Raw genomic sequence first — 27,016 nt, forward strand, 5'->3', positions numbered from 1 at the left:
CAAAGAGAACAATCAATAAGCAATAATAGTATTTTCAATCAATCAATGGTTTCGCAATTTGTCGTGTTTCACGACCTTACCCGGACCACATGGACAGTTTCTCGTCTTCCGCCTCCAGCGCCCGATCGTCCTCTACTCTCCGTATTTGCCGCGGCACTCCTGATGGTTCCCAGTCAGGACCGTAGATCACTCGAGAGAGGTCTGTTCGGAACCAGTGAAGTTCGGATGATCGGCTGCCAGACGAGGGTCTATCAGGCAGGAGCTCTCCCGATCGCTGCAGTCGTTCACTCTGTCGTTGGGACCTCTCTCACTGGATCCACGTGTCGCTGATGGGCCCCACGCTTGGGACGCCAATTGTTAAAAGGTAGCGGCAGTTGCGGTCGATAACCTATCAAGGATTGCCCGGCGGTAATCGCCTCTTATACCATTCGATGATTTTAACCAACAAAAGAGGCAGGCGCCGGAGACTGGAAGGCAGGAAACCAAGGTTTATTATCTCCGGAGGAGAACACATCAGATCAGACAGCAAGGTATCGTCACGAGGTGCTCTAACTGCATCTCTGAGGCCTGGCCTCTTATACACAGGTTTATGACTTTATTGCAGGTTTATCATACATGGCACATTCTTGAGATCGCTTTGATACATGAAAGAACATCCTCAGAATCCCCACTTCAAGCTCGTTCCCACACACATCTACAGTGGAAGTCCCCACCCTACCCACAGTAGGAGATGGCTATCACACAGCTGGACATTCCGCCAATTCCCGGGGGTGTGGTCGACCGGTCGGGTCTCAGGGGGTGGGGGAGGGCCTTGATCTACTGTAATCCCTTTGATGTGGGGTGTTTCCCTTATAGTAGGGGCAATAAACTGCATCCGCAGGGCTAGGTGATGGCCTGGGATCGGTTCGGACAATTGGGCGCAGAGGAAGGGGGTTATCTAAGAGATGTATGACCATGTATGGGATGTCGGTCAGGCGTCGGATGTGGTTTCATGGCTGGGTCGCGCAGAAGGAGAGGGTTCATGGCCTATGTAAGAGAGAGCGGGGGTGGTTAGGCGCGCGGGGGATGTTCGCAGCGCCAGAGGGACGCACTGGTGATCGGCAATGAGCAGGGAGAGAGACCAGGGTGCCAAAAATGGCCGTCGTGCGTTTTCCCCGTGTGGCGCTTGGGGAGAGACAAGATGGCGCAGATAATGTTCAGTTACGAACTACATTTCCACAGTCCTCCCTTTTAACATATCTCGCCAGCTTGTCTGGCCGACATTCACCTTCGTTAACCCTTTAGCCATAATATCGTAAATGTTTTCATGCGTTCCTTAAAAGTACAGAGTCTTAGGACAGGCGGGAGCAATCTGACACAATTGTACATAATTACATGTGGTTAACGTGACAGTCGAGGAGGTAGCGTATACAGAATTTCATTCGCTGCATCAGATATCAGACTCGGAGATAGGTGGAGGGAAACTTGCTTGAACACAAACTCGATACTTGAAAAAAGGTTCAGTTACGAACTAAATTTCCACAGTATTACATGTGTCCGTGGAAGGTAGGGTTGCACCGAGCTGGTTTTATTCCGGGATGACCGATATTTTAATGTCCCTGCCGGTACAACAATTACAAAAATCACCTAAAGCTGATATTTTTCCCCTGATCAGTACATACCTTGAAAAGAAAACACTTTGAAATGTGTTCTACAGCTGCCCGACTTATAATTAAACAGACAGCCTACGTTAAAAATGAATACAGAGGATTCAGATACAGTTGTACTTAAGAATAAAGTCCGGGCGTGTGCCGAATCTTAAAAGATGAACAAATAGATGGTCTGTATTTTTCTCGGAGAAAGGGGCCAACCCTGAGGATAGGTAGGTGGGGAGGAGTAAGGTGGTTACATTTGAAAGCTGATGACATTAGTTGAATGTGGCGGTCGAAACACTGACAGACCCGCGGCCATAGCGAAATAACAGTTTGGTTCTTTTCTCAAACTTTCATTGATTTTTCAGGCAAAAAAGTATACAGTGACCACAATGCAAAGGTAGGAGACCTTTAGTACATGTGAAAGACATTATTGGCAGAAACATTTTCTATAAGGCATAGGTCTCACAAGTTGGAGAAAGCAATCAGATATAATATCACTGTTAGCGCAATAAGAATACATATATGAGCTATTAACCCATTTAACAACTCCCTCCCCCAGTTCCCTAAAACAGGTCACTAGTGTGAGGGCTAATGTGGGTTTTTTCTATAGGTGTGTGTGATGGTAGAGCTAGCAGGCCGGAGAGACCGTATATCAATTTCCCCATACCCAGAAGGCTGTCAGCAGTGCCATTCGGTATCGGGTCTGGAAATGTTTGTGGGCTCTAGTGCGTGTAGGATAGACTAATAAAGGTAGTCCAGTAGAAAGAAACTGAATCAGGGGACCACAAATGTATTAAAAATGTTTGTGATTTTCTAAGAGCACATCGGTCCTCCTCCACATAGTGAGCCTGCCAAAGATGGGCATGCCATTGCAAAATCGAAGGGGCCTCAGTTTTCTTCCTTGCTCGGGTCTTCTTATCCAGGCTCATACACAGCCACAGGATGGAGAGATCGCTAGAGGTCTGGTGTTTTAGGGTCTCATCATGAAGCCCCAAGAGAGCAAACTCTGGAGTATTCTGAAGGGGATATCCCAAGATCTTTAATTTGGACTAGTATTTAAGACCAGGATGGTGTAATAATTGGACAATCCCACCAAATATGTTTAACATCCCCAAACAAGCCACTGCCCCTCCAGCTGGTTGGTTTTGTGCAATAGTTTCTATTTTCTGGGGTCTCTGGACTTGAGGGAAAGGGGGTTGGGGTGAGGGTACATTGGAAGTGGAAGGTAGTGCGCTCTGAAAGGTTTAGAGTTGTGAGCCTGGTGGTCCCAGTGTGTGCTCATTATTAAAGCGGTTTCTCTTCCAGGGGATACTCATCAATAGTCCTAAGCACTGAATAATCCCTGCCCACGTGCTTATGACTTTGATGAGTATACCCCTGGAAGAGAACTAGGATTACAGGTAAGTAACTAATCCTTACTGTACAATATTTCAGTCTCTACCTTCTCATGCTGTCTAGTGTCTGGTAGAGATTCAAACTGAAAAGAACAACATTAAGCAGAATTCGCACCATGTGCTTTATACTGAATTTTCCCACTCCAAAGGTTTTTTTAGGTCTCGAGAATCACCGGATAAAGTGGATGGACGCTGTCGCAATGGGAGTGGTTTAAGCGAATATATTAAACAGATTTTGACCAAACTGGATCCCAAAGAGAACGGTCCACCTTTGTCTATTGAGCAACTATGAAGGAACGTTCGTGTCATGACTATCTAGACAGAGCTAAGACGCACACTATAATACTTAGATCTCTGAAGCACATGATATATGGATGCGATTCCAGTGAGATATCTCCTGATTAGAACCTATATGACTGAGAGCCAGTCGGCTTCTTAAAGAAGTTCTACGTGCTGGCTATCTTTTGAAGGCAAAGTAGAGACATTGTAGCTGTAGACTACTTTGCTGCGAACAGAATTATATAACCCCGTCCACTCTCATTGGCATAGTTGATTGAATCGGTTACTGGTCCTGATAAAGGTGATATGAATGAGTTTTTCACCGACACGTGCGTAGAGCACTTCCCGACACTTGGGAATCCTACCAGAAACAGACCAGAAGAAAACCTGTTGAAGAATAATTTAAATCTCGAATGTCTATGCTTTGAATTCAGTTATATAGGATCCCATATATGCCTTATATTTTATTGTTATATTTTGTTAGTGTGTATGATAGTATGAATGACTAGTTTGATAGGTGAGAATGCAGGTATGATGGCCGGTGTGGGGGTATTTACAATTGAATGAACTGTCTTAAATAGCTAAATTTTTATTCACTTCATACAAATTTGTAAATATATGTATGATTTTATGATCTTGTGTGCACAAAAAAGAAAATATATATACAAAAACGAGAAAATATATTTTTTGATATACAATAAAACAACAATTTAATCAGTAAACACATCTGACAAGATTGTGTCAATGGGGAGATGTCTTATATTTGAGCTTTTGGCCACTGTTAAAATAAGATAGGTCAGTTTAGAGGTTTTTTTCTTATTTGTTGTTGTTTCCCCCTCCTCTTGGACCTGAAAGTAAATCGGGAGTACCTTTTTTCTTATGATAGTATCTCCTTAGTACCACCTTTTCTCTAATTGTAACCTCCCACGAGGACACCCCCAGTTACATGTGTTACTCTGTAGGTTTTAATTACAGAGCACTATTTTCTTAAATGGTTTTCTTTTGCCTGCTGTTGCAAGCAGGACACGCTCCGTGACACACAGAGCACTTCCATCAGGGCATGGCCGAGGCCACGCTTTATCTTTTTAGTTATAGTGGCTGTGCCTTTCTTTTATTCTCCACGGCCCGGCTCACAGGATGATTTTCACTTTGCCAAACGCTGTTGCAGGCAGGACACGCTCAACGAGAAACAGAGCACATCCAGCATGGTATGCCCGAGGCCACGCTTTATCTTTAATTATGGCAGCTGTGCCTTTCTTTTATTCTCCACAGCCAAGCTCGCAGGGCGAGTTTCACTTTGCCAAACGAGGGCACTGTATCCGAGGCACACCAGTACAGCCTGCAACTCCTTCTGCTGCTTTGGAGTGCTGTTGGTGGAGCGCCGCGTAGCGCCACTTCACAGAGCCTCATCTCATCAGTATGCACAGCACTGGCCCCATACCAGAGGCACACCAACATCGCCCAAATCAGCTGATCTTCATAAATACAGGTACTACCAGGACAGGGTGATCTCGACTGCCGGTCCTTGCGTCTCCCTTGGTAGTGGAGGGGGAGATGTTTTATTGACATCACAACCTCTCCAAGATTCTAAAACAGCGTTCCCGACACAGGAAGAGCTGACTGGGATACTTTTAGCAAGATTACTGTTTAAGGTTCTAAAACAAGCCCTGCTGATTTTTTTTTTTTTGCCCACTGTTTTAGTATATGTGAAAATGCGTATTCTGTCTCAAATGTAATGTTACTTTTTTTTTTTTTCTACAGGCAGCATATTACTCTTGTCTCTCCTCCCTTATTACCTTTTTCCCATTTTCTAATTCTCCAGTGCTGCAAGGTCATACGAATGGTGATAGCACTATGCAAATATAATCACTCCACTGCAAATAAAAAAATTGTCATTTTCAATGCTAAAAGATCTAACTTTAATAAATGCAAAACCGATTGCATTGCAAATGCTCGTTTCACATTGCATCTTCACCTCCAGAATTTGTGAAAATATTTTCTGTATCCAGCAAGAGAAAGCTGAAATAATATTCGATCCATAAACAGTTAACTTTTGTTGGGCTCTGACCTCTCTGCACGGTCACCCCCAAACCTTTTGCCTTTACTGCTGTTTTGCTGAATTTGTTTGTATTGGCATTAGGACTCTGTACACTTCACTACTGCTAGCCAGTGCCAAAATGCTTGTGCTATTTCTTTTAAACACTGTAACATTGGCTTTCCTCCAATTCGCACATTTATTCTACTTGTAGGTGCCTAGAATAGTATAGTGCTATTACATGTACCCAGCACTAGCGATCCTGCTCGATTCAGAACACTTAACTTGTGATCTGCAAGCAACCTGAACTTTCGCGGACACGTCACAGGAATTCATGCACCATCGGCGCCGCCCTTCATCTACGCAATATAATCTTACCTTGCATATCAGAACAGTTAGCCCACGCTACCTCATCTCCAACACGGACCCCTTCTCCCCGTACTCGCTTATCAGGCTCACTTGTTATTGACAAGTTCGATGATCTACCGCGAACGCCCAGACCTGTAATCCTGCTCCGTTGGCGCTGCCTCTCATCCACGCATTGTTCTCTTACCTCGCAATCCGGAACAGTCTGAGCGAATTCCCGCAGTGTTTGTTTCAGGCTTGTTTTTAACTCTTGTCCTGATGATGATCTGTGTATCTTGTGATAGATCGAAACGTCGTCAACTCCTTTAAACAGCATGCACGTTAAACTCATGTGTTAAAGCAAGTACATTTCTGTTTAGTTCCTAAAAAGCTTGCCTCTATTATCTGCATTGGCGTTAAGCTTGTTTGTTTTGCCTGAAAAATGTCTATATTTATGTGATTGTCCTTAATTGTTGTTTGTTGAAGGATACAGGACTGTGTCCCACTCTATTACGCTCTTTGATTTTGAATGACCACGGTTTATAATATTAAATCTACATGTCCGGATGGACATCTCTTCCTAATATAGTACTGATTCTGGTCTATATTCATTGTTCTCCTACTTATACATGTTTGAAGGACCAATTGTTTTTATAAATATTGCATGTACCCAGGGCATGTAAATTAATTGCTACAAGTGGGCCTGCAGCATTTATTGAGCCATCCACTTCAGTAGCCTTTTTAAACATGTTGCAGGTCAGCCATTGCAAACTGTGTGTGCAGTTTTTACCTGCCATTTCGACCAGGCAAAATTAACCTTTTGCCAATCCTAAAACTTCGTTTTTAATACATATATCGCCCGTAAGGTAGGCCCTAAACAGCCACTGGGGCAGGGTGCAGTGTATTTGAAAAGTTTGGCATGTACTTTTAAGTTCCACATGTCCTGGTAGTGAACAACTCTAAAAATTTGTTTTTCACCACTGCAAGGCCTACCTCTTCCGTAGGATAACACTGGGTTACCTTATTACATTGAATAAGTGATAACTTTTGTTCGGGAACAGAGACAAATGTCATGTTTACACCCCAATTAATTTGAATTCAAAGCCTTCTATAATGGTAGAGTTCGATTTTAAGTCACAATTCTGAAAATGGTACTTTTAGAAAGTTGACATTTTGTAGTCCTAGAGATTTGGTGCCTGCCGCCTGTATCTTGAGGCACATGACTAGGTGTATTTGGCCTTTGTGTATTCCCCCCAGACCATATTACAAAGGGGGACTGAGTGTTGGCAAAATGGCTAGCCTAACCCAATGGGAGGGGCGGAGCGGTCACCTAACACACTTACACTGCTAAGGAGCTGCCTAAACCCACACAAAGAACTTCACACTATCCTTTTCTGACTCTAGCCATTCTGGGACTATGGAAGAGCAGAAGGGAATTCTAGAAGCAGAAAGTGTGTGGGTGTGTTTCTAGGGGTTTTTCCTAATTCAAAGATGGCACCAGGTATTAATATTGGACTCAGACCAACTAGTAGACCTGTGGATACAACCGAAGGGCTGCCCCACTGCTGGAGACCTGCCCTGCTGTCTGAGAAGGAAGACTGCACCTACTCCCTACATCCCAAGCTACCTGAAGTGACTCCAAAATTCAGCTGACTGACCATATGTTAAGAGCTACAGGGACATAACTGCAACTGCCCAGCTGACCCGCTGCACTAGATCTGGACCTGCAACTGGGCCCATCTGGACCTTCAACTGGACCTGCATGTGCCCTTCTGGCTTATGCTAGGATGAGTTTCTGATCCCAAGATGTGCCTCCTGGTCTTTAGTTTTGGCATCAGTTGAGCTCCCCCTAGAAGAAATCCTGACATTTTGGCACTTCGTGAACCCGAACGGGCCCGTTCGTGCCATAATCTTGCTGACTGCCAAAGCAAAGCTCTGGTGAACCTGACTCTTCCTGCTACACTGACCGCCAGCAACACCTGGCTGCACAAGATCTACACTTACCATACAGCATTGACAGCCTGTGGTGACTGGCAACTCAAAGCTCCAGCAACGACAATCTGCAAAGCCCGGTCTGCTCTTCATGCTACAGCAACAACCATCTGCATCATTCTCCCTACTTCTCGGGGTCTCCTCCACTGCGAACGGCACTTTTCGCACCACTTTTTAGGAAGGTAATGTTTTCAGCCCGACTTACCTGGTCCCAGTACACTGCCCATGCTCAGTCATGGTAGGTCGGATCCTGCGTCTTTCTGCTGGTCTAGCACGACCTGATAACAATGAGTGGTGCTTTGAAACTGCAAAAGACCCACAGTGTTTGTTAATAAGCAGCAATAAATGGGCTCACTTGAATAAGTATGTGATACCTTATCACCACAATGGGAAATTACCATTATGTGTATGGCCAGATGCTTTTTGTCCTGTTTTGCTGGCTGTAGACCTTTGTGCACTTCAGCTATGCTAACCAGTGGTACAGTTCCTGTGCTCTCCTATTAAACACGGTTCAATTGGCATATTTAAATTACCTATAAATACCTAGCATGTGGTGCGAACTGTGCCCAGGGTCTGTACGTTGAATTCCACAAGTGGATTGCAGCACCTATTGTGCCAATCACAACAATGTAAGTGTAAAACAAGGCTTCAGGCCTACCATTGTAGCCTACCTGAAGCAGTTTTTAAACGGCAATATGACCTGTCAAAATAAACCCTTTAAACAGGTCTTGTCCTTCCTTTTAAATGTGGTCAGCCCTAAGTTGGCCTTGTGGTCCATAAGTAGGGTGCATGATATTAAGCAGTAGGACATGTAGAAAGGTAATGTTAGACATGCCCTTATAGTTCATAGCACCTAAAAGCCATTTCATTGTAGAAAGGTAGCCTATTACAAAGAGAAACAATGGGTTGCATTATCAAATTTAATAATGCGGTCTTCAGCTAAAAAAACAGCTAGAAATTTCAACTATGGACTCTTTGTAATATTTATTACGACCCCAATTTTCTGGTGAATTCTGATCAAGAAAATAGTACTTTTAGAAAGTTTACTTTTCCCTGCCTCAATAACCATTACATTCACTGCAGCCCTCTGCGTGCTGGAGCCCTGAATGTGCTTTGAAAACTTCTCCCAGAGCAGAGATAAAGGCCTGGGTGTGTTAAGGTGTTTCTGTTCTTCTGGCAGGATGACCATTTGGGCAATGTGTGCTCAGGAACCTAATTTACTTCAAAGGTGCCGCTCCTATCACAGGCAGATGATGGCTGGAAAGGCCCGTTCCTCTTTTGCCACCAGTCAGTCCCTTAGTGGGGAGGGAGTTTCCCCTAGAATTGATTTGAAGTGGCCACAGAGTTAAGGGTTGCTCATTTGCCAGGCCACACATCTGGAGTGGACTCACAGGCTCTGCAAAAGTAGAGAAGGGTTTTCCTATCGTGGGTTTAGGCAGAGAAGGCACACTGTGGGATTGTTTGCAGCAAGTCACACATGCAATGCTGAAAAAGTGGCTAGGGTAACCTATGGGAACTTTCACTCCATTGGTTTGATGGGAGCCAAGAGTCACTCCCATTCACTAGCTGGTACCAGGTATAAATGTGGCATCCTAGCACACTCCTTGGAACCCTACTACACTACTAGACCTGATAAAGATCAGAAGAGGACAGAACCTGAATTCAGGTTCGGACCAGAGGATGCCCTTATAGAGGCATCCAGGACGGTGCGCAACCTGGGAGTCATGTTTGATGAAGACCTTCAAATGAAAACCCAGGCCAATAAAACAATTGGCATATGTTTTGCACTATTGAGAGCCCTCCGTCAGATCCTTCCTCTACTATCTAGTGAAGTGAGGCCTTTGGTGGTCCGCAGCATCATCATGAGTAGACTGGACTATTGCAACTCCCTGTATCTGGGTGCTCCCAAGTACATTCTACAGGGGTTGCAAAGAGTCCAGTCTATGGCAGCTAAATTGGCCCGTAAGAGACAGCGTAACTCCTCCGCGACGCTGGCACTGAGGGACCTACACTGGCTTCCTATCAAGGACAGAGTCAGTTTTAAATCTCTATGTCTTGTCTTTAGAGCGCTCCATGACTCAGGTCCGCTCTCCTTACAAGAACGGCTTACCTGGCATGCGCCCAAAAGACTCCTCCGGTCCGCCAGCCAAAGCCTGGCGTCTGTTGCCAGAGTTAATTCGACAAAGCTGGGGGGCAGAGCTTTCGGCCTGGCAGCAGCCGGTCTATGGAATGAAATTCCCCTAAGCCTTAGACAAGTAGACTCATTACTGTTATTTAGGAAGAACCTTAAGACCTGGCTATTTGCCAGAAACAGCTAGTAGGTTTCCTGTTTAGTGGCCGAATCGATTGGTTGCCTTATGTCATCATGGTCTCTATGCGCCAGGATACCCGTGGGGTGATAGTTGCGCGATATAAATATTTTATACAATACATAAAATACAATACCTGCTGTCTGGTAATGGAGAAGAAGTGTGAAGGACTTGACTTGCTCTCTCGTGTTCCCAGGACAAAGTAGTGTACTCCAGGGGTCATAGCAAATGACCCCCTGTTCAAGCTACAGGGACACACAGCAAGCTTCAAGAGGCCTTTCCTGAAGGTTTCCAGCTGACCAGTTACAACTGGACCTGCTCTGGAACTTGCTGGCAACCTCTGCTCTAGTGAGTCCTGACCCCCCCCCCCCCCCCCGCCCCCCATGCCGTTCTCTGGGGACCTAGAACCCTTGTCTGTGTTTAACATACCACCCCTGAAAATCTGGAACTAAAACTTTTCTTTTTTTGTTGCCCCAAAGCCCTCTGCAGGACAACGACAAACTTATCCAACCATGGTGTGTTGCTGCTGGGCTGAAGATTTGGGTTACTCCCACTCTGAGCTTTTCCACTGCAGCAAATCTGATTTAGCAGGTCCTCTTGAAGAAGGCATCTTCCCTCATGGAGCTCTTTTTACTACGGCATGGAGCCTAGCCCCACCGAAGGAATCAGAGCTCCAAAAAAGTGACTTTGGTGCAAATGAAAAAATCTTGACTGGATGAAGACAGCAAAAGTATCCGGCAGGTGAGGGACCTTGCTTGGCTGAGAAACTATCTTCCTTTTAGAGCTTTTCTGCAAAAAAAAAACATCTGCTACACCAGGACTGCATACAACCGTTATCAGGCCTCCTAGAGTACTCCTCAGCTACAGTCTACTTCCTTGCACTACAGAAGTTTTTGTCCTATCATTTTAAGACTAGGTCCCAAAGTAAAACATCTGGGTCGAACCTGGTTTCGTGGGCTGCCTCAAATCGTGTACATTCCAATCTGCCATGACCATTTGACCGTGATTGCCACTTCACGCATTTTGGTGCTATTTTTATTTAAAACAAGATCCATTCATATCTCTGGTATCCCTTATTGAATTGGTCTCGTTTTAGTGCCATTTTATTTATGAAAATGTATTCTATGTTTTCTAAGCTGGTTTGAGATTTTTCTTGTGTTGTATTTTGACTATTACCATTTTCGTACAGTAGAATTATTTTACACATTGACTCGAAGTTAAGCCTGTTTGCTCTGTGCCATAGCTAACAGGGGGTTGAACTGTCTAATTTAGCGACTTTAGTGGCTCACCCTGAGAAGGGTTGTGGTCATTACTTAAGGTGGGTAGTCTCTGTCCTTAACGAATAACACAATTCCTTACCGCCATGTTCTCATTCCCTCTTTTCCAGAGTTCTCCACCAGAAACATTTAACTCCCCTTATTCAACATTGCCTGCCACGTAGTAGAACTCTGAAAGTAGTGATGCGAATATAGGCTCTTGAGGCCTTAAGCTGCAAAGAACACCGTAAATGGTGCATCAGTCCAGACTGTGATAGTCCTTAAAATGTCTCTCGCTCATTGCAGTGCTAGGGAATAGAACACCTGGATCTTTTGCTGCACTGAATTCAATTTTGTTAACTGAATCCTGATATGTCCCCCACAAGCAAAACCAAAGGGGATGATGGACGGAGTGTTGAACATTGGAAGCACTCACCCCCAGTCAACTGATCTGTGTTTAATCCATCATCATTCTTTAGCTCACTCCGCCACCCCAGTTCAGACATGGCCATATGCAAATCAGTCTGACCCTGTGCCTCATGGGAACAGTCCAGCCCGAACTGCCAAGCCAAGGGCAAGATATCACTCTTTATTTGAGCATGTAATGATTTCAGCCTATAGCAGCTCCATGAAGTCAGTGTCTGTCTGTCTGTCTCTCTATGCAAGCTAAATGCCATGGGTTGTGATGTACTTTGCAGTCAAATTACTTGAAGTTTGCAGGCCAAGGTGCAGTTTACATGTGCTTCAGCCAGGGTCTGAAGTGAGCGATCCTTTTACCTGTATAGATTATAATATGGCATAAGCACAATTATATGCCAAAGTCAAACCTAAAAATGAATGTTGCAGTCTGAGCCACATGCCCTTTTTAAAGAAATAATTTATACCTACTCATGCCAAAAGGTGAATCTTGAATTGAGTGCTTACCTCAGGGGTTGAAATTGTATGATCATCCTCTTGATGTTTGTATTGGATAGACCATTATGTAGTCTGCTATGAGCTCAAGAGAGCGAAGTGAGACAGACCTATATATATGATCTGTATAAGATACTATAGAAATATCAAAGCTTTAATGCTTCTGAACTCAAAATAGACAGTTGAGCTGAAAATTTTGAAGTTGTCTGAGGGAGAGGAAGACTGTTTACAGAGGTACAATTACACCTTAAGTACACTGATGGGCAAATATGCTTCTTCTAAAACCAGATGAAGGAAAACAAGTTTAACTTCTAGGTAGCAAATGATCATTAAGATATTATAATCTGTGGAAGAAAGAGTGGAAGATCCTGATATAAAGCTACTAGCCCTAACACAGTACTAGCCCTTGGGAGAAATAAAGAACCTGTAAGAGCTATTTTTAGAGCTAAAAGCTTGTCCTACTGCCACAATAAATAATCCTAATTAGTCTAACGAACCAAAAGTCTGGTGCAATACATTTCAAGGCTTGTTCAGTTAAACGTTCAATGCATTTGAGGATGCAGAAATGTAGATGTGTATATACAGTAAACGACATTTGATAGTAGTGGAAGAAGCTGCAACAGGACAATTGGAATAAAGTTAAAACCAATCTGGTTTTCACTCAACAGATACACTGACACAAAACATCTGATGGATACTTCTAACCACAGATTCCACCCATTGTGAGTATTACCCAGGCATCAGACTTGATCTAGAAATGTAAAGCAGTGCTCCTGCATGCCGGTAGGTGGAGATGTGCGGCTCCGTGCCAACGTCATTCGGCTCCCGAAGCGTCAAGGGAGCAGTATACAAGTGCTACCCACGTACACGACATCAGTTTCTTTCTTTACTCTCCTTCTGACTGGGATCTGGAGCTACTCCTTTATCTTCTTGAGACTGGTTTATCACAAATTTTAAAAACGTTTCCAGTGTGCAAGGGAAATATGTCGCGTTTGAACTGTGAAAGGGCTACCACAAGCAGATGCCTATGACAGTACTTCATGAGGTAAACCTGTGGTGCTTGGGGTCGGAACATGACTCCAGGGCCTGCGATGAATGCACCAACTTGAATCTGAAGGTCTTGCAGAACTGCAGTGTGAAATTGTACTTCGCCAAGCAGCAGAAGACTCTCAGTCATGACCGGTTGAAGGAAAGTTCCTCTGCCTGCGGCAGATCTTCATTACGGTCAAATCTTCGGGTAAGCCCAAGAAGAAATTCAAGAAATTCAAGGCAAATTGGCTCTTTCCCACCACTCTCAAAACTTGAGTAGCCCCAGTATCAATGGTACCATCTGATCTCGCTTCTGATCTACAGTGGTGCTTATCCGAGCCTTGTCCCGATGCACCCTGGATTCCTGGGTTCTTTGGTGGTGTTGCAGCAAGCCGAGACCTTTGAGGAGGCCAAGCTGCACATCTTTAGAACTAAACTGGTTTCCTCTGACAAGTCTTCAAACCTCAAAAATCTACAGAGGCCAGCAGTCGGACTTCTGCTGACAGTTCTGCCCTCAGAGCAGTCTGTGCACCTCAAACCCGCTTGGAGTTCAACACTGGCTTTGGTACCGACTTTGGTTCAGTGCCACTCTGCACCACCCCCTTTCGCATAGACATCTGTGGTGGTGGTGGTGCCAAAGGAGGATCCACAACCCATTGTGCTGTTTAACTAAGAGCCGAATTAGTCTCAACCTTGGCCGAGGCCGCGTTCTGATCCCACCAGAGTGCAGCCTCTTAACATCCCTTCTGATTCAGACACATTACCTTTACCACACAGCAGTGCTCAGGTATTACACCTTAATTTTGGCTCTGACTCAGGCAATCATAATTTTTGGTGAGCAAGATGAGTTTGTTCTGCAGTATGATGAGTAACAGTATGAATAACTACAGTATGCCAGTGGTCTCGACACTTGCCTAGACACTGGCCTTGTTTCACCTTTTGGTCCATCGACAGAGGAAAGCACCTCCTTCACTGTAATGCAGTGTGACACAGTAGAACTTGACCTACAACTTTCTTGTGTGGAAGTAAAGAATAATGTTGTTAGAGGTTCTCCAGTCCTGCCAGGAATGTACTGAACCTCTGCTGCTATTGAAAGAAGCTTGCACAGGTAACCTCCTGGGCAAAACGATGCTCGGGATATCCAGTCAAGAGCCATGTCGCTCGTCATCATAGTCCAGCACCAGGGGACCCTGATTTTCTCACACATCTGATGCTGGAAAATTTGGTGGTTCCCATCTCCATCAGTAAAGTGAATCCTAACACCCCGCCTGACCGAATAGAGACTTTTGACAAGAACATATTTTCTTCTGCTAGCCTTGCCCTGCATTCTTTGAACACCAACTCTCTCCTAGCTTGCTACACCCACGCATTGTGGGACGAAGTGGCCCAAATTCTGCCTGCAGTTCCAGACAACCTACATGTGTCCCCAACCTAAACCATTCAGTAAGGGCATGATGCAGCAAACTTAGTTATCTGCTTGGCTTGGACACAACTGATTGCTTAGGTCAGACAACTGGTCCAAGTGTGGTGTTTTAGCACCACGTCTGGATAATGTCTGCCGGCTTCTTTGTGGTTATCTAGGCAATCCTAATGCATATGTCATTAGAGAGTAGTGCCACAACACTTTCCTGGGATTTGTCGTCACCTGTCTGACAGTTTCATCAACAATTTCACAACGCAAAGCCTAACTAGAGAGGATACACCTGCTTTTGAACATTTACTTACAACCCCCGATGTAGTAGATTTAGGATGAAACGCGTTGGCTGGGCTGAATCTGTTTACATCTTCAAAAAGAATAGTTGAGCCATGCTGGTCACGGGTTGTTTTGGATTATCTAGCGTCCACGGGCAGAGCACTGACCAGGAGCTGCGCGCCACAATGTCAGCCTTTGAACATTGGTTTCAAAATAAATGTTTAAGTGCGGTGTGAATTCTCTCTTCATTCAGTCATCAATGATGATGCATACCACATTATGTAGGTAAGACCACCTCATCCAATATATAATTATTGATTGCGCACCAGGGTTTATAGATGCTAGGAATGGAATAATTCCTCACTGCACATGCTGTGTGTATCTTCGATTGGGGGTTGTCTAGTGACTAACCATCCTCTTCTCATGTGCTAGAAGCATGGAGATGAAGTCAGTAAAGGGTGTTTGGGTTTGTCCGTTTTATCTAACAGTGTGACATCAAATGGTTAATGCATATATGTTTGACGTTGTAGGATGCGCGTTTCCATGAAGTAGAGTTTTGTGTGTATAGTTTGATCTGAAAGAAACACGTTAGTTAGATTCCTCACCTTAGAATATCCCCAGGCGTCAGACTGGATCCGGAAGATTTTTCGTCAGCAATACCCCTTGCGCGTCGCTAGGCGTCGTCTGCGGCTCCGCGTCCGTCGTCGGCGTCGTGCGCCGGAATGACGTCGTCGGAGTACTTAGACGCCGCCCTCGCGCGCTGACGTCAGTTCTTCTTTTTTCCGCGCCAGTAAGCGCAGATCCGGGAGAGCTACCCCTTTAGTCAATTTTTGACTAACTTTTTGATCCTTTTTGATCCTGTCAATCGACTCCGGTGCCGGTAGGATGCCTGGTTTTAAAGCCTGTGCTGACTGTAACCGCCTGATGTCGGTTACGGACCATCACCGCCGGTGCCTGTACTGCTTGGGCCTCGACCACGACGCGGAGTCGTGCTCGGACTGTAAGGCCCTGACCTCGAAGGCTAGACGGGAGCGGTCCCGTAAGCTTCTCGAGATTCGCCACGCGGCTCCGCGCGCCTCTCGATCCCGGTCCAGGAGGAGGTCCAAGGATCGGTCGCGGAGCCGCAGCCGACGTCACCATCGGTCGTCGGGATCCAAGTCTTCGGGTAAGTCGAAGCATTCCAAGAAGTCCAAGAGGCGACATCGCTCTTCGGACTCCCCTCGCTGGTCGCGCGACTCGGCCGAGGGTCAGGGTGGTTCCACCCCCGCAGCTCCGGCGGAGCCGCAGGCGCCGCGCACGTCCCCATACCCTCCGGTCCCTGGGACTAACGCGACGCCGGCGGAAGTCAGTGCCTTCCTCTCGGCCATGAGGAACCTGGCTCCGCCGTCGGCGCCCGCTGGTGCGCCTTCGGGCCCCGCGGACCCGACTGGGCTGCCTTGCCTGCCGGTGGCTCCGGCCCCGGCGCCGTTGACGGCTCCGGCCTCGACGCGGCAAGCGCCCGAGGGACCCGATCTCGAGTCCCCGTCGACGCCGGTCGACCTCGTCACGCCTCCTCCGCCGGCGTCGACACCGGTACCACCGCCGACGTCGACTCCGCTCGACGTCGTGCCCCAGTTCAGTCCCGCTCCGGGCCCGGCGTCGATGGACGCTGAGATCGACGCCGCTAGAGACACATTTTGTCTACCGCCCGGCTCCGTTACTTTCTCCTCTACACCAGGAGTCGGATGATGGGGACTACTGGGAGGGATCCGAGGATCCTATGGCCGCTCAGGCCCAACTGTCCCAGGACTGGGCAGATGAACTGGGGGAGGCAAGTGGTCTGGATACCTCGCCAGACACTGGATTCATCTCTCCTCCGACTGTGGCTTCGGAGGAGGGGGCTGCTTTCTCCGTGGTGCTACGCAAGGCGGCCGCAGCCCTTGGGCTCGAGCTACCTGCCGTGGCTGTGAGGACGAACGTCCTCACTGAGGTGCTTCAGTCTGCAGCAAGCTCCACTGAGCCTCTGCTGCCGTTCAATGAGGCCCTCACTGACGTTCTACAGGGCACCTGGTCCAAGCCCTCCACAGTTCCTCTTGTGGACAGGAACGTCGCCAGGCGCCACCGCCCTGCTCCGGGCGACCCCAGTTTTCTGTCCCAACACCCTACCCCTGAGAGCCTGGTTATCCAGGCCTCCACCTCCCAATCCTCTTTCCCGACCGCCCCGCCGGACCGGGATTCCAAGAGACTAGAGCAGTTTGGCAAGAAGCTGTTCTCTTCCCTTAGTTTGGGCCTGCGGTCTTTGAACACCGCTTGTCTCTTGGACCGTTATTCCCACTCTCTGTGGGATGCGGTGGAGGACGCGCTGCCCCTGTGTCCGGAGGAGGTCCGGACACGACTTACCCAGGCTCTGGCCGATGGGAGGGATGCCGCGCGACATGCTATAAGATGTGGGCTTGACACCACGGACTCGCTGGGTAGGGCCATTTCTACCTCAGTGGCGCTTCGACGTCACGCCTGGCTGCGGTCCACGTCATTTTCGGGTGATGTCCAGAGCTCTCTCATGGACATGCCCTTTGATGGCACTCGCCTTTTTGGCGAGAAAGCGGACAGTGCGCTGAATCGCTTTAAGGACTCCCGGGCTACGGCCAAGTCCTTGGGCCTCTTGGCCCCACGGTCGCAAACTTCCACCTTTCGCCCCTTTCGTGGCCAAGGAAGGGGTGCCTCCTCACGTACGCCTAGCCACCAGCCGCAGAACCAACCTGCGCGCGGTCGCGGACTTGGTTTCCGCCGAGGCGGTTCTGGAGGACGACTAGGTCAGTCCACATCCACTCCGGCAGCATCCGCCTCAAAACCTTCCTAGTCCGAGCTTTCAGGCCCATTCCACGCCAGTGGGCGGCAGAGTTCGCCATCACCTGCTCCACTGGCGGTCCATCACATCGTACAGGTGGGTGCTGCAAATCGTCCGAAGGGGCTACTCCCTCCCCTTCGAGACGACCCCTCTAGCCATGCCACCGCAGCACCACCGTATCTCGGGGGATCATTTGAATCTTCTCCACGAGGAAGTTTCGGCCCTCTCGGCCAAGGGGGCCGTCGAGCGCGTTCCGAGTCCAGAAGTAGGTCGTGGTTGTTATTCCCACTACTTTCTGGTTCCCAAGAAGGGCAAAGGGGGCCTACGCCCTATCTTGGACCTCCGGAACGTCAATGCCTTCCTCCGGAAGGAAAGGTTCAAGATGTTGACTTTGGCTCAGGTTCTAGCTGCCCTAGACCCCGGAGACTGGATGGTAGCGTTGGACTTGCAGGACGCATATTTCCACATCCCCGTCCTGCCGGCCCACCGGCGTTACCTGCAGTTCACGGTGGGCCAAGAGCACTTTCAGTTTACCGTGCTCCCCTTCGGCCTCACCAGTGCCCCTCGGGTGTTCACGAAAGTGATGGCGGTGGTCGCAGCTCATCTGCGCAGATCAGGGGTTCCAGTCTTCCCCTATCTCGACGACTGGTTGTTGAAGGCGGGCTCGCCCCAGGCAGTCGTCTCCCACCTCCAGACACCAGGCGGATCTCCTGCATTTGCTGGGGTTTTCCATCAACGTGCCGAAGTCACACCTGAGTCCCTCTCAGAAGCTCCTCTTCATCGGAGCGGTTCTCTATTCGGCGCAGTTCCGGGTCTATCCACCGGAACAGAGGGTCCGGGATATTCAGGCCCTGATTCCCATCTTTCGGCCTCTATCCTGGGTTTCGGTCAGGCTAGTGTTGCGGCTTCTGGGGCTGATGGCCTCCTGCATCCTACTAGTGCATCACACCAGGCGGCGCATGCGGGCTCTGCAGTGGGACCTGAAGTTTCAGTGGGCCCAGCACCACGGCAACCTGTCCGACCATGTCTTGATCTCGGAGGACACTGCACAGCAGTTGCAGTGGTGGCTCACGGACCGCGATTGGGTCATGGGCAGAAGCCTCTCCCTTCCCCAACCGGAGCATGTCGTAGTGACGGATGCGTCCCTCCTGGGATGGGGTGGCCATATGGGAGAGGCGGAGATCGGAGGCCTCTGGTCTCCGGCGGAGTCTCGTCTCCACATCAACCTGTTGGAGTTGAGAGCGATCCGACTTGCACTGAAAGCCTTCCTTCCCTCTGTCCGGGGAAGTGTCGTGCAGGTGTTCACGGACAACACCACCGCCATGTGGTATTGCAACAAACAGGGCGGGGTGGGGTCGTGGACCCTTTGTCAGGAGGCCCTGCGCCTCTGGACGTGGCTGGAACACCAGGGCGTCACCCTGGTGGTTCAACATCTGGCGGGCTCTCTGAACGCCAGAGCAGACGAACTCAGCCGCCGGTGCATGATGGATCACGAATGGCGTCTGAACTCCGAAGTGGCGCAAGGTCTCTTTCAGCAGTGGGGAGAGCCTTGGTTAGATCTATTCGCCACCGAAGGGAACGCGCAATGTCAGCAGTTCTGCGCATTGGAATTTCCAAGGTGGCACTCGCTCGGCGACGCTTTTCGTCACGAGTGGAGTTGCGGTCTGTTGTACGCCTTTCCGCCTATACCACTTCTGCCCAGCGTGCTGAAGGTCAGGCACGACCGGGCCCAAGTCATCTTGGTGGCTCCGGATTGGGCACGAAGGTACTGGTATCCCGAGCTACTCAGTATGTTGACCGATCCTCCGATACGTCTGCCCCTTCGGGAGGATCTTCTGTCGCAGCAGCAGGGGACGGTCCTCCACCCGAACCTGTCCAGCCTCCACCTCCATGCGTGGAGATTGAGCGGCGACAGTTGATGCCATTTGACTTGCCTCCTGAAGTCTGTGATATCATTCTGGCAGCCAGGCGTCCCTCCACAAAGTCGGTATACGCCTGCCGGTGGAACAAATTTGTGGCATGGTGCACAGCAAAGGCTGTGGATCCCCTTTCCGCCCCTCTTTCTGAGGTTCTCCTCTTTCTTCTTTCTTTGGCCCGGCAGGGCTCTGCCCTGGGCACCCTGAAAGGTTATCTTGCTGCCATCTCGGCCTTCTTGCGGCTTCCTGATCAGCCTTCTCTTTTCAAGTCCCCTGTGGTTACACGCTTTCTAAAAGGCATTACTCACACGTTCCCTCCTGTCCCTTTTGTAATGCCTCAGTGGGACTTGAATCTTGTTCTCACATTTCTGATGTGCGCTCCCTTTGAGCCTCTTCATAATTGTCCTCTTCGTCTGCTGACGCTTAAGACTGCTTTTCTGGTAGCCATCACCTCGGCTAGACGGGTGAGTGAGCTCCAGGCTTTATCTTCAAAGCCTCCTTTTCTGTCTGTTCATCCGGACAAGGTTGTCCTTCGGCCTCGTCCCTCCTTTCTTCCGAAAGTGGTGACTCCATTTCATCTTGGGCAGTCTGTCACCTTGCCCACCTTCTTTCCGCCTCCGCATCCTTCCAAAGAGGAAGAGAGGCTCCACCGTCTGGACCCAAAACGTGCGCTCTCCTTTTATTTGGACCGCACAAAGCAGTTCCGGGTGGACGACCAACTTTTTGTTGGATACGTGGGTGCTAAGAAGGGGAAAGCAGTGCACAAACGGACCATCTCTCGGGTTGTTTTGTGCATCAAAATTTGCTACTCCTTGGCAAAAAAGGACCCTCCTGTTGGGCTGCAAGCCCACTCCACTCGGGCCACAGCGGCTACTACTGCTTTGGGACGGGGTGTCCCTTTGCAGGACATCTGTCAGGCGGCGACGTGGGCTTCGCTACACACGTTTGCCAGGCATTATTGCCTTGACAGCCAAGTCCGGAGGGATGGCTTCTTTGGCCGTTCTGTCCTCCAGGACTTTCTGGTGTGATCTTGGTTCGCAGACCCACCACCGGGGATGGTATTGCTTGGGTATCTATTCTAAGGTGAGGAATCTAACGTGTTTCTTTCAGATGAACAAGTTACTTACCTTCGGTAACGATGTATCTGTACGAAACATTAGTTAGATTCCTCACCGACCCACCCATCCTCCCCGTTCTGCGAACCGACATCTTGGGTTAAGGATATCCTTTTCAGGCCCCTAGATTTTCTTTTTGGCACCTGTGTCGGTCTTTGCATGGCTCTGCGTTCCTGGCGCGGAAAGCTATGTACAAGAACTGACGTCAGCGCGCGAGGGCGGCGTCTAAGTACTCCGACGTCATTCCGGCGCACGACGCCGACGACGGACGCGGAGCCGCAGACGACGCCTAGCGACGCGCAAGGGGTATTGCTGACGAAAAATCTTTCGGATCCAGTCTGACGCCTGGGGATATTCTAAGGTGAGGAATCTAACTAACTAATGTTTCTTACAGATACATCGTTACCGAAGGTAAGTAACTTGTTCATCATGACCGCTAGACCTCCAACTCTTTTCTAGTCTTTTGTTTGTTGGAGTTGAAGTTCTCCAACACCTGGTCAGCAAAATGATTTTACAATTCGTGGTTAGCCGTTCATCCTGTCCAGATTTGTTTTGGGAGATGGTGTTTTCTGACCGCTGATGTTATGTTCTAAAATATGTACAAGAAGATTTGTATCGTAAAGGGGTATAGTAATTTTTTTTCATTATTCAAAATTTTATTTTTTCAGCACTTCAAGAACCGTGTCAGTGAAACGAGTCATGTCGGACAGCAAACCAAACTGGAATGGAAGAGAATTTATAAACTTGAATTAAAGAGCACTGGAGATCTTCTCTGCGACCGCTACCGTTTATTCTGTGATACACAAGCACTTGCACAAACACCATAAAAGCATTTACCAAATTTTGTAGTGCTTGAAATTTCATCAAGCAAATGATTCATGGAATGTATTTTAAGACTGTATTTATTTTAATTTGACCTTAGTATGTAAAATGCGAATGTGTATGCTCGTTTTCTGGTGACATTTCAAAACGAAATAGTGATTATTTTTATAGTACTTGATAAGGTCATTTTAATACTATGAGTTATCGAACATTAGGTAGGTTATGGATTATAACTTGAAGCTTTGGATATTATATAATAGACAAACTATTTCTGAAATGTATACTGGCTATTCTGACGTTTGACTGTCGTAATATTAATGTCAGATGTGTTGAAACCTTTGCCTATTTAAATTATGTTTTGTAGATTGTAAGTACATTTTATATGTAAATATGTTTTGCAGCAATGAGTTATTTTTTAATGGAAATTGGCATTGCACAAATTATGCATTGTTTCTTTTATTGCACATCAACTCCCATAATCATAGTGTTTGAATTGCTTTCTTGCTGGGATTTGCTGTGAAAAGGAACTATGCCAATATTGTATGGACTTTTTCTGTTCAAATCAGCACTGTCAATAGTTTCAACTCACTACAATGATTTTATGTATCAGAATCGCCTCCTCTTAAGTCTCAAGTGAGATGACTGAGGCCAAACAAGGCATTTAGCATAGTTGTCAGAATTGTTGTTGGCGGTTGGACTTGTATTGCACTGCCAAAATACCTTTGCAGGCTTAATGTAACTCTAGGGCTGGATTTATGTTTTTTTTAATTGTCTAAAACTAAAGTTTACATTTTCAGAAATTGCACATCATTTTTGAAGCAATTGTCCAAGTTCTAGAACTGCTTATTTAATTGTTGGGCAATTTGAAAAGCAAAGGATAAGAACATGAATGCAAACCTTCTGAATTACGCAATAGGTAAATACTCTAAAGACTGAGTCACGCCTCAAACAGTATAATGCACCATACCAGAATAAATTCTTGCAATGGTTGTGTATTGAAAATACACTTTTTGCTAGTCCAGATGATGTGGTGAAGGAATAGAGCTGTAGTTGGTCATAGAGCAATTTTCAGATGCTTTTGTGTGATGTCCTGTTCTGAGTTTCATGAGTGGATGTGGTTTTATTTAGTTCATTTTGAGGGAGTGAAGTCTTCCTCGAATGGTCATCTTTAAAATGAGAACTATGAATGTCTTATGTTACTTGATCTTTGTTGACCTTTTTTTAATGTGGATGCGTTTATCTAGAATTACTTTTCAAATGGGGGATTTATATTCATATGGGGAATATACGTCTCAAGCAGGTCACTTTTATGGGCTTAATAGTGTAAACCTATTCTCTTTGATAAAGAATATAATACTCAGGGAAACAACAAATTCCCTTCAATTTCTGGAGTGGTGCCTTTAATATTCATTTAGATTGTTTGCATGTTGTGGCATCTTGCTAGTTGGCAGTATTGCTGCGAATACCACATTGTTTTGAAAATCCGTAAGATCTGTCTATTAAACGCAATCCATGGCTGTCCGCCTGTTTTCTTCCCTCAACACCACAGAACCATCATGTTAGTGCAACTAGCAATTTCACTGCTCTTGAAGTATCTGTTTTCGATTGGTTGCCCTGAAAAGCCTGTTTGGCTGCCTTTGTTTTTGGTAGAGTGTATGTCAATGTTTATGAAAGCTACATTCAGTGGTTTCGACCACGTGCTTTAAAGTTATATTCATTTTATTTGAGTTCATGTTGCTTGGTGTTGGACATTGCCTCACTTGTGACAAATCCCATACTTTATCAGGAAATCTCGTGGTGTAAACTGATTTAAACCTGCTTGAGGTGTTTATTCATGTGATTTACAAAAGTTGCTGGTGTTTCATGATTTGTTTGTTTTCAAAACTGTCAGAATATCGTCATTTTTTAAAAGTTAATTCTGTTAATTGTAAGGTTTAGTTGTCTCAAAATGTATAAGTGTTTTGTTATAATAATAAATTGCTACGAAGTGCTGCTTCCTCATCTGAATACTATGAATTAATTATATATATAGATATATTTTTTTTTTTTGGTCTATCTAAAGCGAGGTTTCGGTCTACCAAATTGAAATGGAAGTAATGAGAAAATTCTCAATTTCGTCACAATTTCCTTTGGCTCAAACCACAGCCGTAACCCTCGTCTCGCCTCTAAGCCTTGGGATAGGAATGTGGCAAAGACTAACATCACAGCTTACTCGTACAGGACATTTGGTCCCTTTCTCTTAAAGCACAACTTCAGTGATAATCCATAACATCTAACCAGCCAAGATCTAGATATTCCGCAAGCGTAACATCCCAGCTAAGCTTAACATCTGTGACCTAGGTACAGTATATCTGTAACTAGAAAGACACAAATTGAGATCTGTCTATCCCATCACTGCAGTCTTTATTCTTTTGCTGAGCTCATAGCACTCCTTTTGGAATTACTCTATCTTTTGTTTATTTGGTATCCCTCCTCCTACAAGAAACCGTTTTTGTTTGTGGACTCACATTACGTCTATCTTGGTGTCTTGCAGGCCTCAGTCATAACATTTTTTATCAGACTCGCATATTCTAGCAACTTGAATAATCTACTTGACCTTACTGTAAAGCTTTTGACACATAAACTGGTCACAAATTGTGTGATCCTAGGCAAAACATTTATTTCACTGAGCCTTCTTTTTGATCATTCACATAGGAGAACACCTTTATAGGAAGCTGGCTCTCTATATAGTGCTGAAAAACGAAGTACACTGTATAGAGAGTCCAGTGAGACCCAGGTTGGTATACAGAGGTAAAATGGATAATACAAATGCTCTATTTGTGGTAGTGTGGGGCGACAGTTAGGCTTATCCTAGGGTATTGCTAAGCATTTGTTGTACTCATGGAGGCAATAAATGAGACCCACACTCTAGAATATATCTGATACCAATTGACAAAATATATCCGATTTTTATATACTTTTTTAGACCAAGAACTTTGTTCTAAGGTAAGTCCTTTTTAAGTTATGAAGTTTCAAAGGTCGCAAAATAACACAATTGTGTGCAATTGTGCACCATAGAAGTCTACGGGAGAAAATTCGAAAATGTATATAAAATCACAACAGTTGGATCTCGAGGTTCACCTTTTGGATTTAGGGAAGTAGCAATGCCGGGTCGAATGTTCTGCCAGCTGGTTGTTGGGAGCGCCCCATATTTAACTGGAGCAGGGTGCTCCGATTGTTGGTAGCAGGTGATTTGGAGAAGGAGCCACCGGAAAACACACCGCACAAGGGGGCTTAAAGGTAAGTTCAAGGGAGATGGTCGCAGGGGCCTCAGGACTACGGAAGCACAGCTGGTTCATCTGTACCCAGGCCGGGCGTGCTGTGTGCAGAGCAGATAGATCAGCCGGGTGGGGTGTATCAAGAGGTCTTCGTGGTCAGTGGCAAGCAGGTTGCTGGGACGATTGCGGGACAGCTGGGCCACTCACGAAGTGGGTTTCAGGGGACTCAACGTCCCTTGACTGGTGCTTGCTTTCTGGGCAGTTGGAGTCCCACTTATTACACATGGAGTCGGTTACAGGGGGTTCGGTACCCCAGATGCTAGTACAGCATGGCTATAGCAGATCCTGGTGTCTTCACACTTAGTGGAGAGACGAATCTAACCCCCGGGAGCTGTTGTACCACTTCTTGCATGGATGCCGCGTCAGAGTTGCCAGGGAGCAGCAAGTCAGTAAACTGGACTCTGCAGGTTTAATGCCTGCGGGCTGCAGGGGAGTAGTTTGTCTTCCCCAAGGGATTTCTCTGCTGATTGGCAAAGGGCTAGAAGTGCTCCTGGGTTCATGGAAGCCTCACAGTTGCAGGGCAAGACAGCACAACATAATGGTCGAGTCCTGGGTGCAGTTGGCAGGGTTTTGCATAAAATTCTACAGCAGGTCTTCGGTTCTCGAGTTAGCAGCACTTCTTTGTCCGGTTCTTCTTTCTGTCTGGTGAATCTAAGTTCAGGGTCCAGGGATCCCACCTAAATACAAAATGTAGGCGTCCTAAAAGGAGTGACGGATAGTAGCCAAGGGCTACCTAACTTTAGATTGTCTACACCCTCTAAGTGACCACTTCCTGTGGGAAGTGGCACTACCCTAGACCCGATAGGTTAAATCCTGCCACCTCAAGATGTATGAATTGAAAAAAGTGTGCACATCAGCTGCCCCGCCTTAGCGGTGGTGCTGGCTGAATGTGGGCACACCTCCTAACAAATGTTCTCGGCTGCCCGCCTGACAAATGTAAAGTACGACAGTGGGGTTAGCATCCTCCATTATCTTGATATGCCCTAGTTGCATTTGAAAGGCGGCATCGCCTTTGAAACTTCCTGCCTTGGAAGGCCATTCCGGCCTGGTCGAGATTGAAGCACCTTTCCCAGAGCAGTCTTTGTTACTGGCCTCAGAGAGCTGCCTCTCACTTCATGAGGTCAGAAACGGGTCTTGTGGTGGCAGGCTGGCTAAGACTAGTCGGAGACCACACCAGTGTTTTTGTTGGGTTTCAAGGTACCCTCTCATGTGTCCCCCATGTGCATTTATTAATAAATCTAATACTGGGATCATTGAGGAGTAGGGTACAATGGAGCCATCACAGAGCTAGGGAGTTCGTAATTACATGTATCCAGCCCATGTACTCTCTCTAGCTTCAGTGGGCACTTACAATATCCATAAATGGACTTGCATATTGTAGGGACATATCTGCTGATGCAGATATGTCCATACATGGGGTATACTGCACCCTGGCGTAGGGCTGTAAGGCCTGCAGTAGTGGTTTCTTACCTATACCTCAGGCAGTGTATGTGGGCATGGCACACAGGGCTGTGTGATATGTTGAGTCAGTTTTCTCTGCACCAAGACCTGCAGCCTGCAATGCCAGTTTGCATGGTCTTGGTAAGAGGTGCCTAGGGTAGCACAATTTGTGCAGCAGCCCTAGTGGACCCACTTAAGTACCAATGTCCCAGAGTATCAGCGGTACCATTTACTAGGGACTTATGGGGGTTGCTGAAGTTGTGCCAATCATGGTACAGTTTTAGGAAAGAGATCTGGCACTGGGAACCTCGTTCGCAGGTACCCAGTGCACTTTCATTCAAAATCACATCCTGCACAAGGTAAAAAGTGGGGGATAACCTTGTCAAAAATGCATTTTACTACCACCTTCAAATATGAGAGTTCACCATGTCTGCTATATATTTAAAAGAAACTATTTTGTTTGATTTAATAGACTAAACTTTTGTTCCAAGTATAAGAAGAATCTATCTCAATTAGATAGGGTACACATGACCCTGACTTGCCTCTTGCCTCTTACCTCCCGTGTAGCATTGTCCTCAGGGCAGGGGGCAGGAATGTTTCTCAGTTCATGTTCATAAACATTCACTTTTAATAAATACACTTCATGTGTTACAGAAATATATTTTGTTGACTTTTAATGCCACCCTATCATATTCTAAAAT

The 27,016-nt window shown here is 46.8% G+C and overlaps 1 protein-coding gene across 6 annotated transcripts in view; it reads left to right on the top strand.

Moving 5' to 3' along the window:
* Positions 1-23,562, top strand: part of SSX2IP (SSX family member 2 interacting protein) — a 450,188-nt gene extending 426,626 nt beyond the window's left edge. For all 6 annotated transcript variants that reach the window (XM_085602084.1, XM_085602087.1, XM_085602088.1 and 3 more), the window contains one exon: positions 21,405-23,562. In XM_085602084.1, the coding sequence (XP_085458210.1) occupies positions 21,405-21,489 (85 nt within the window). In that variant the 3' untranslated portion in view covers positions 21,490-23,562. The remainder of the gene's footprint in view (positions 1-21,404) is intronic.
* The last annotated feature ends 3,454 nt before the right edge of the window (positions 23,563-27,016 follow it).

The sequence above is a fragment of the Triturus cristatus genome, chromosome 4_2 (genome assembly GCF_964204655.1).
Source record: "Triturus cristatus chromosome 4_2, aTriCri1.1, whole genome shotgun sequence".
Taxonomy (NCBI): domain Eukaryota; kingdom Metazoa; phylum Chordata; class Amphibia; order Caudata; family Salamandridae; genus Triturus; species Triturus cristatus.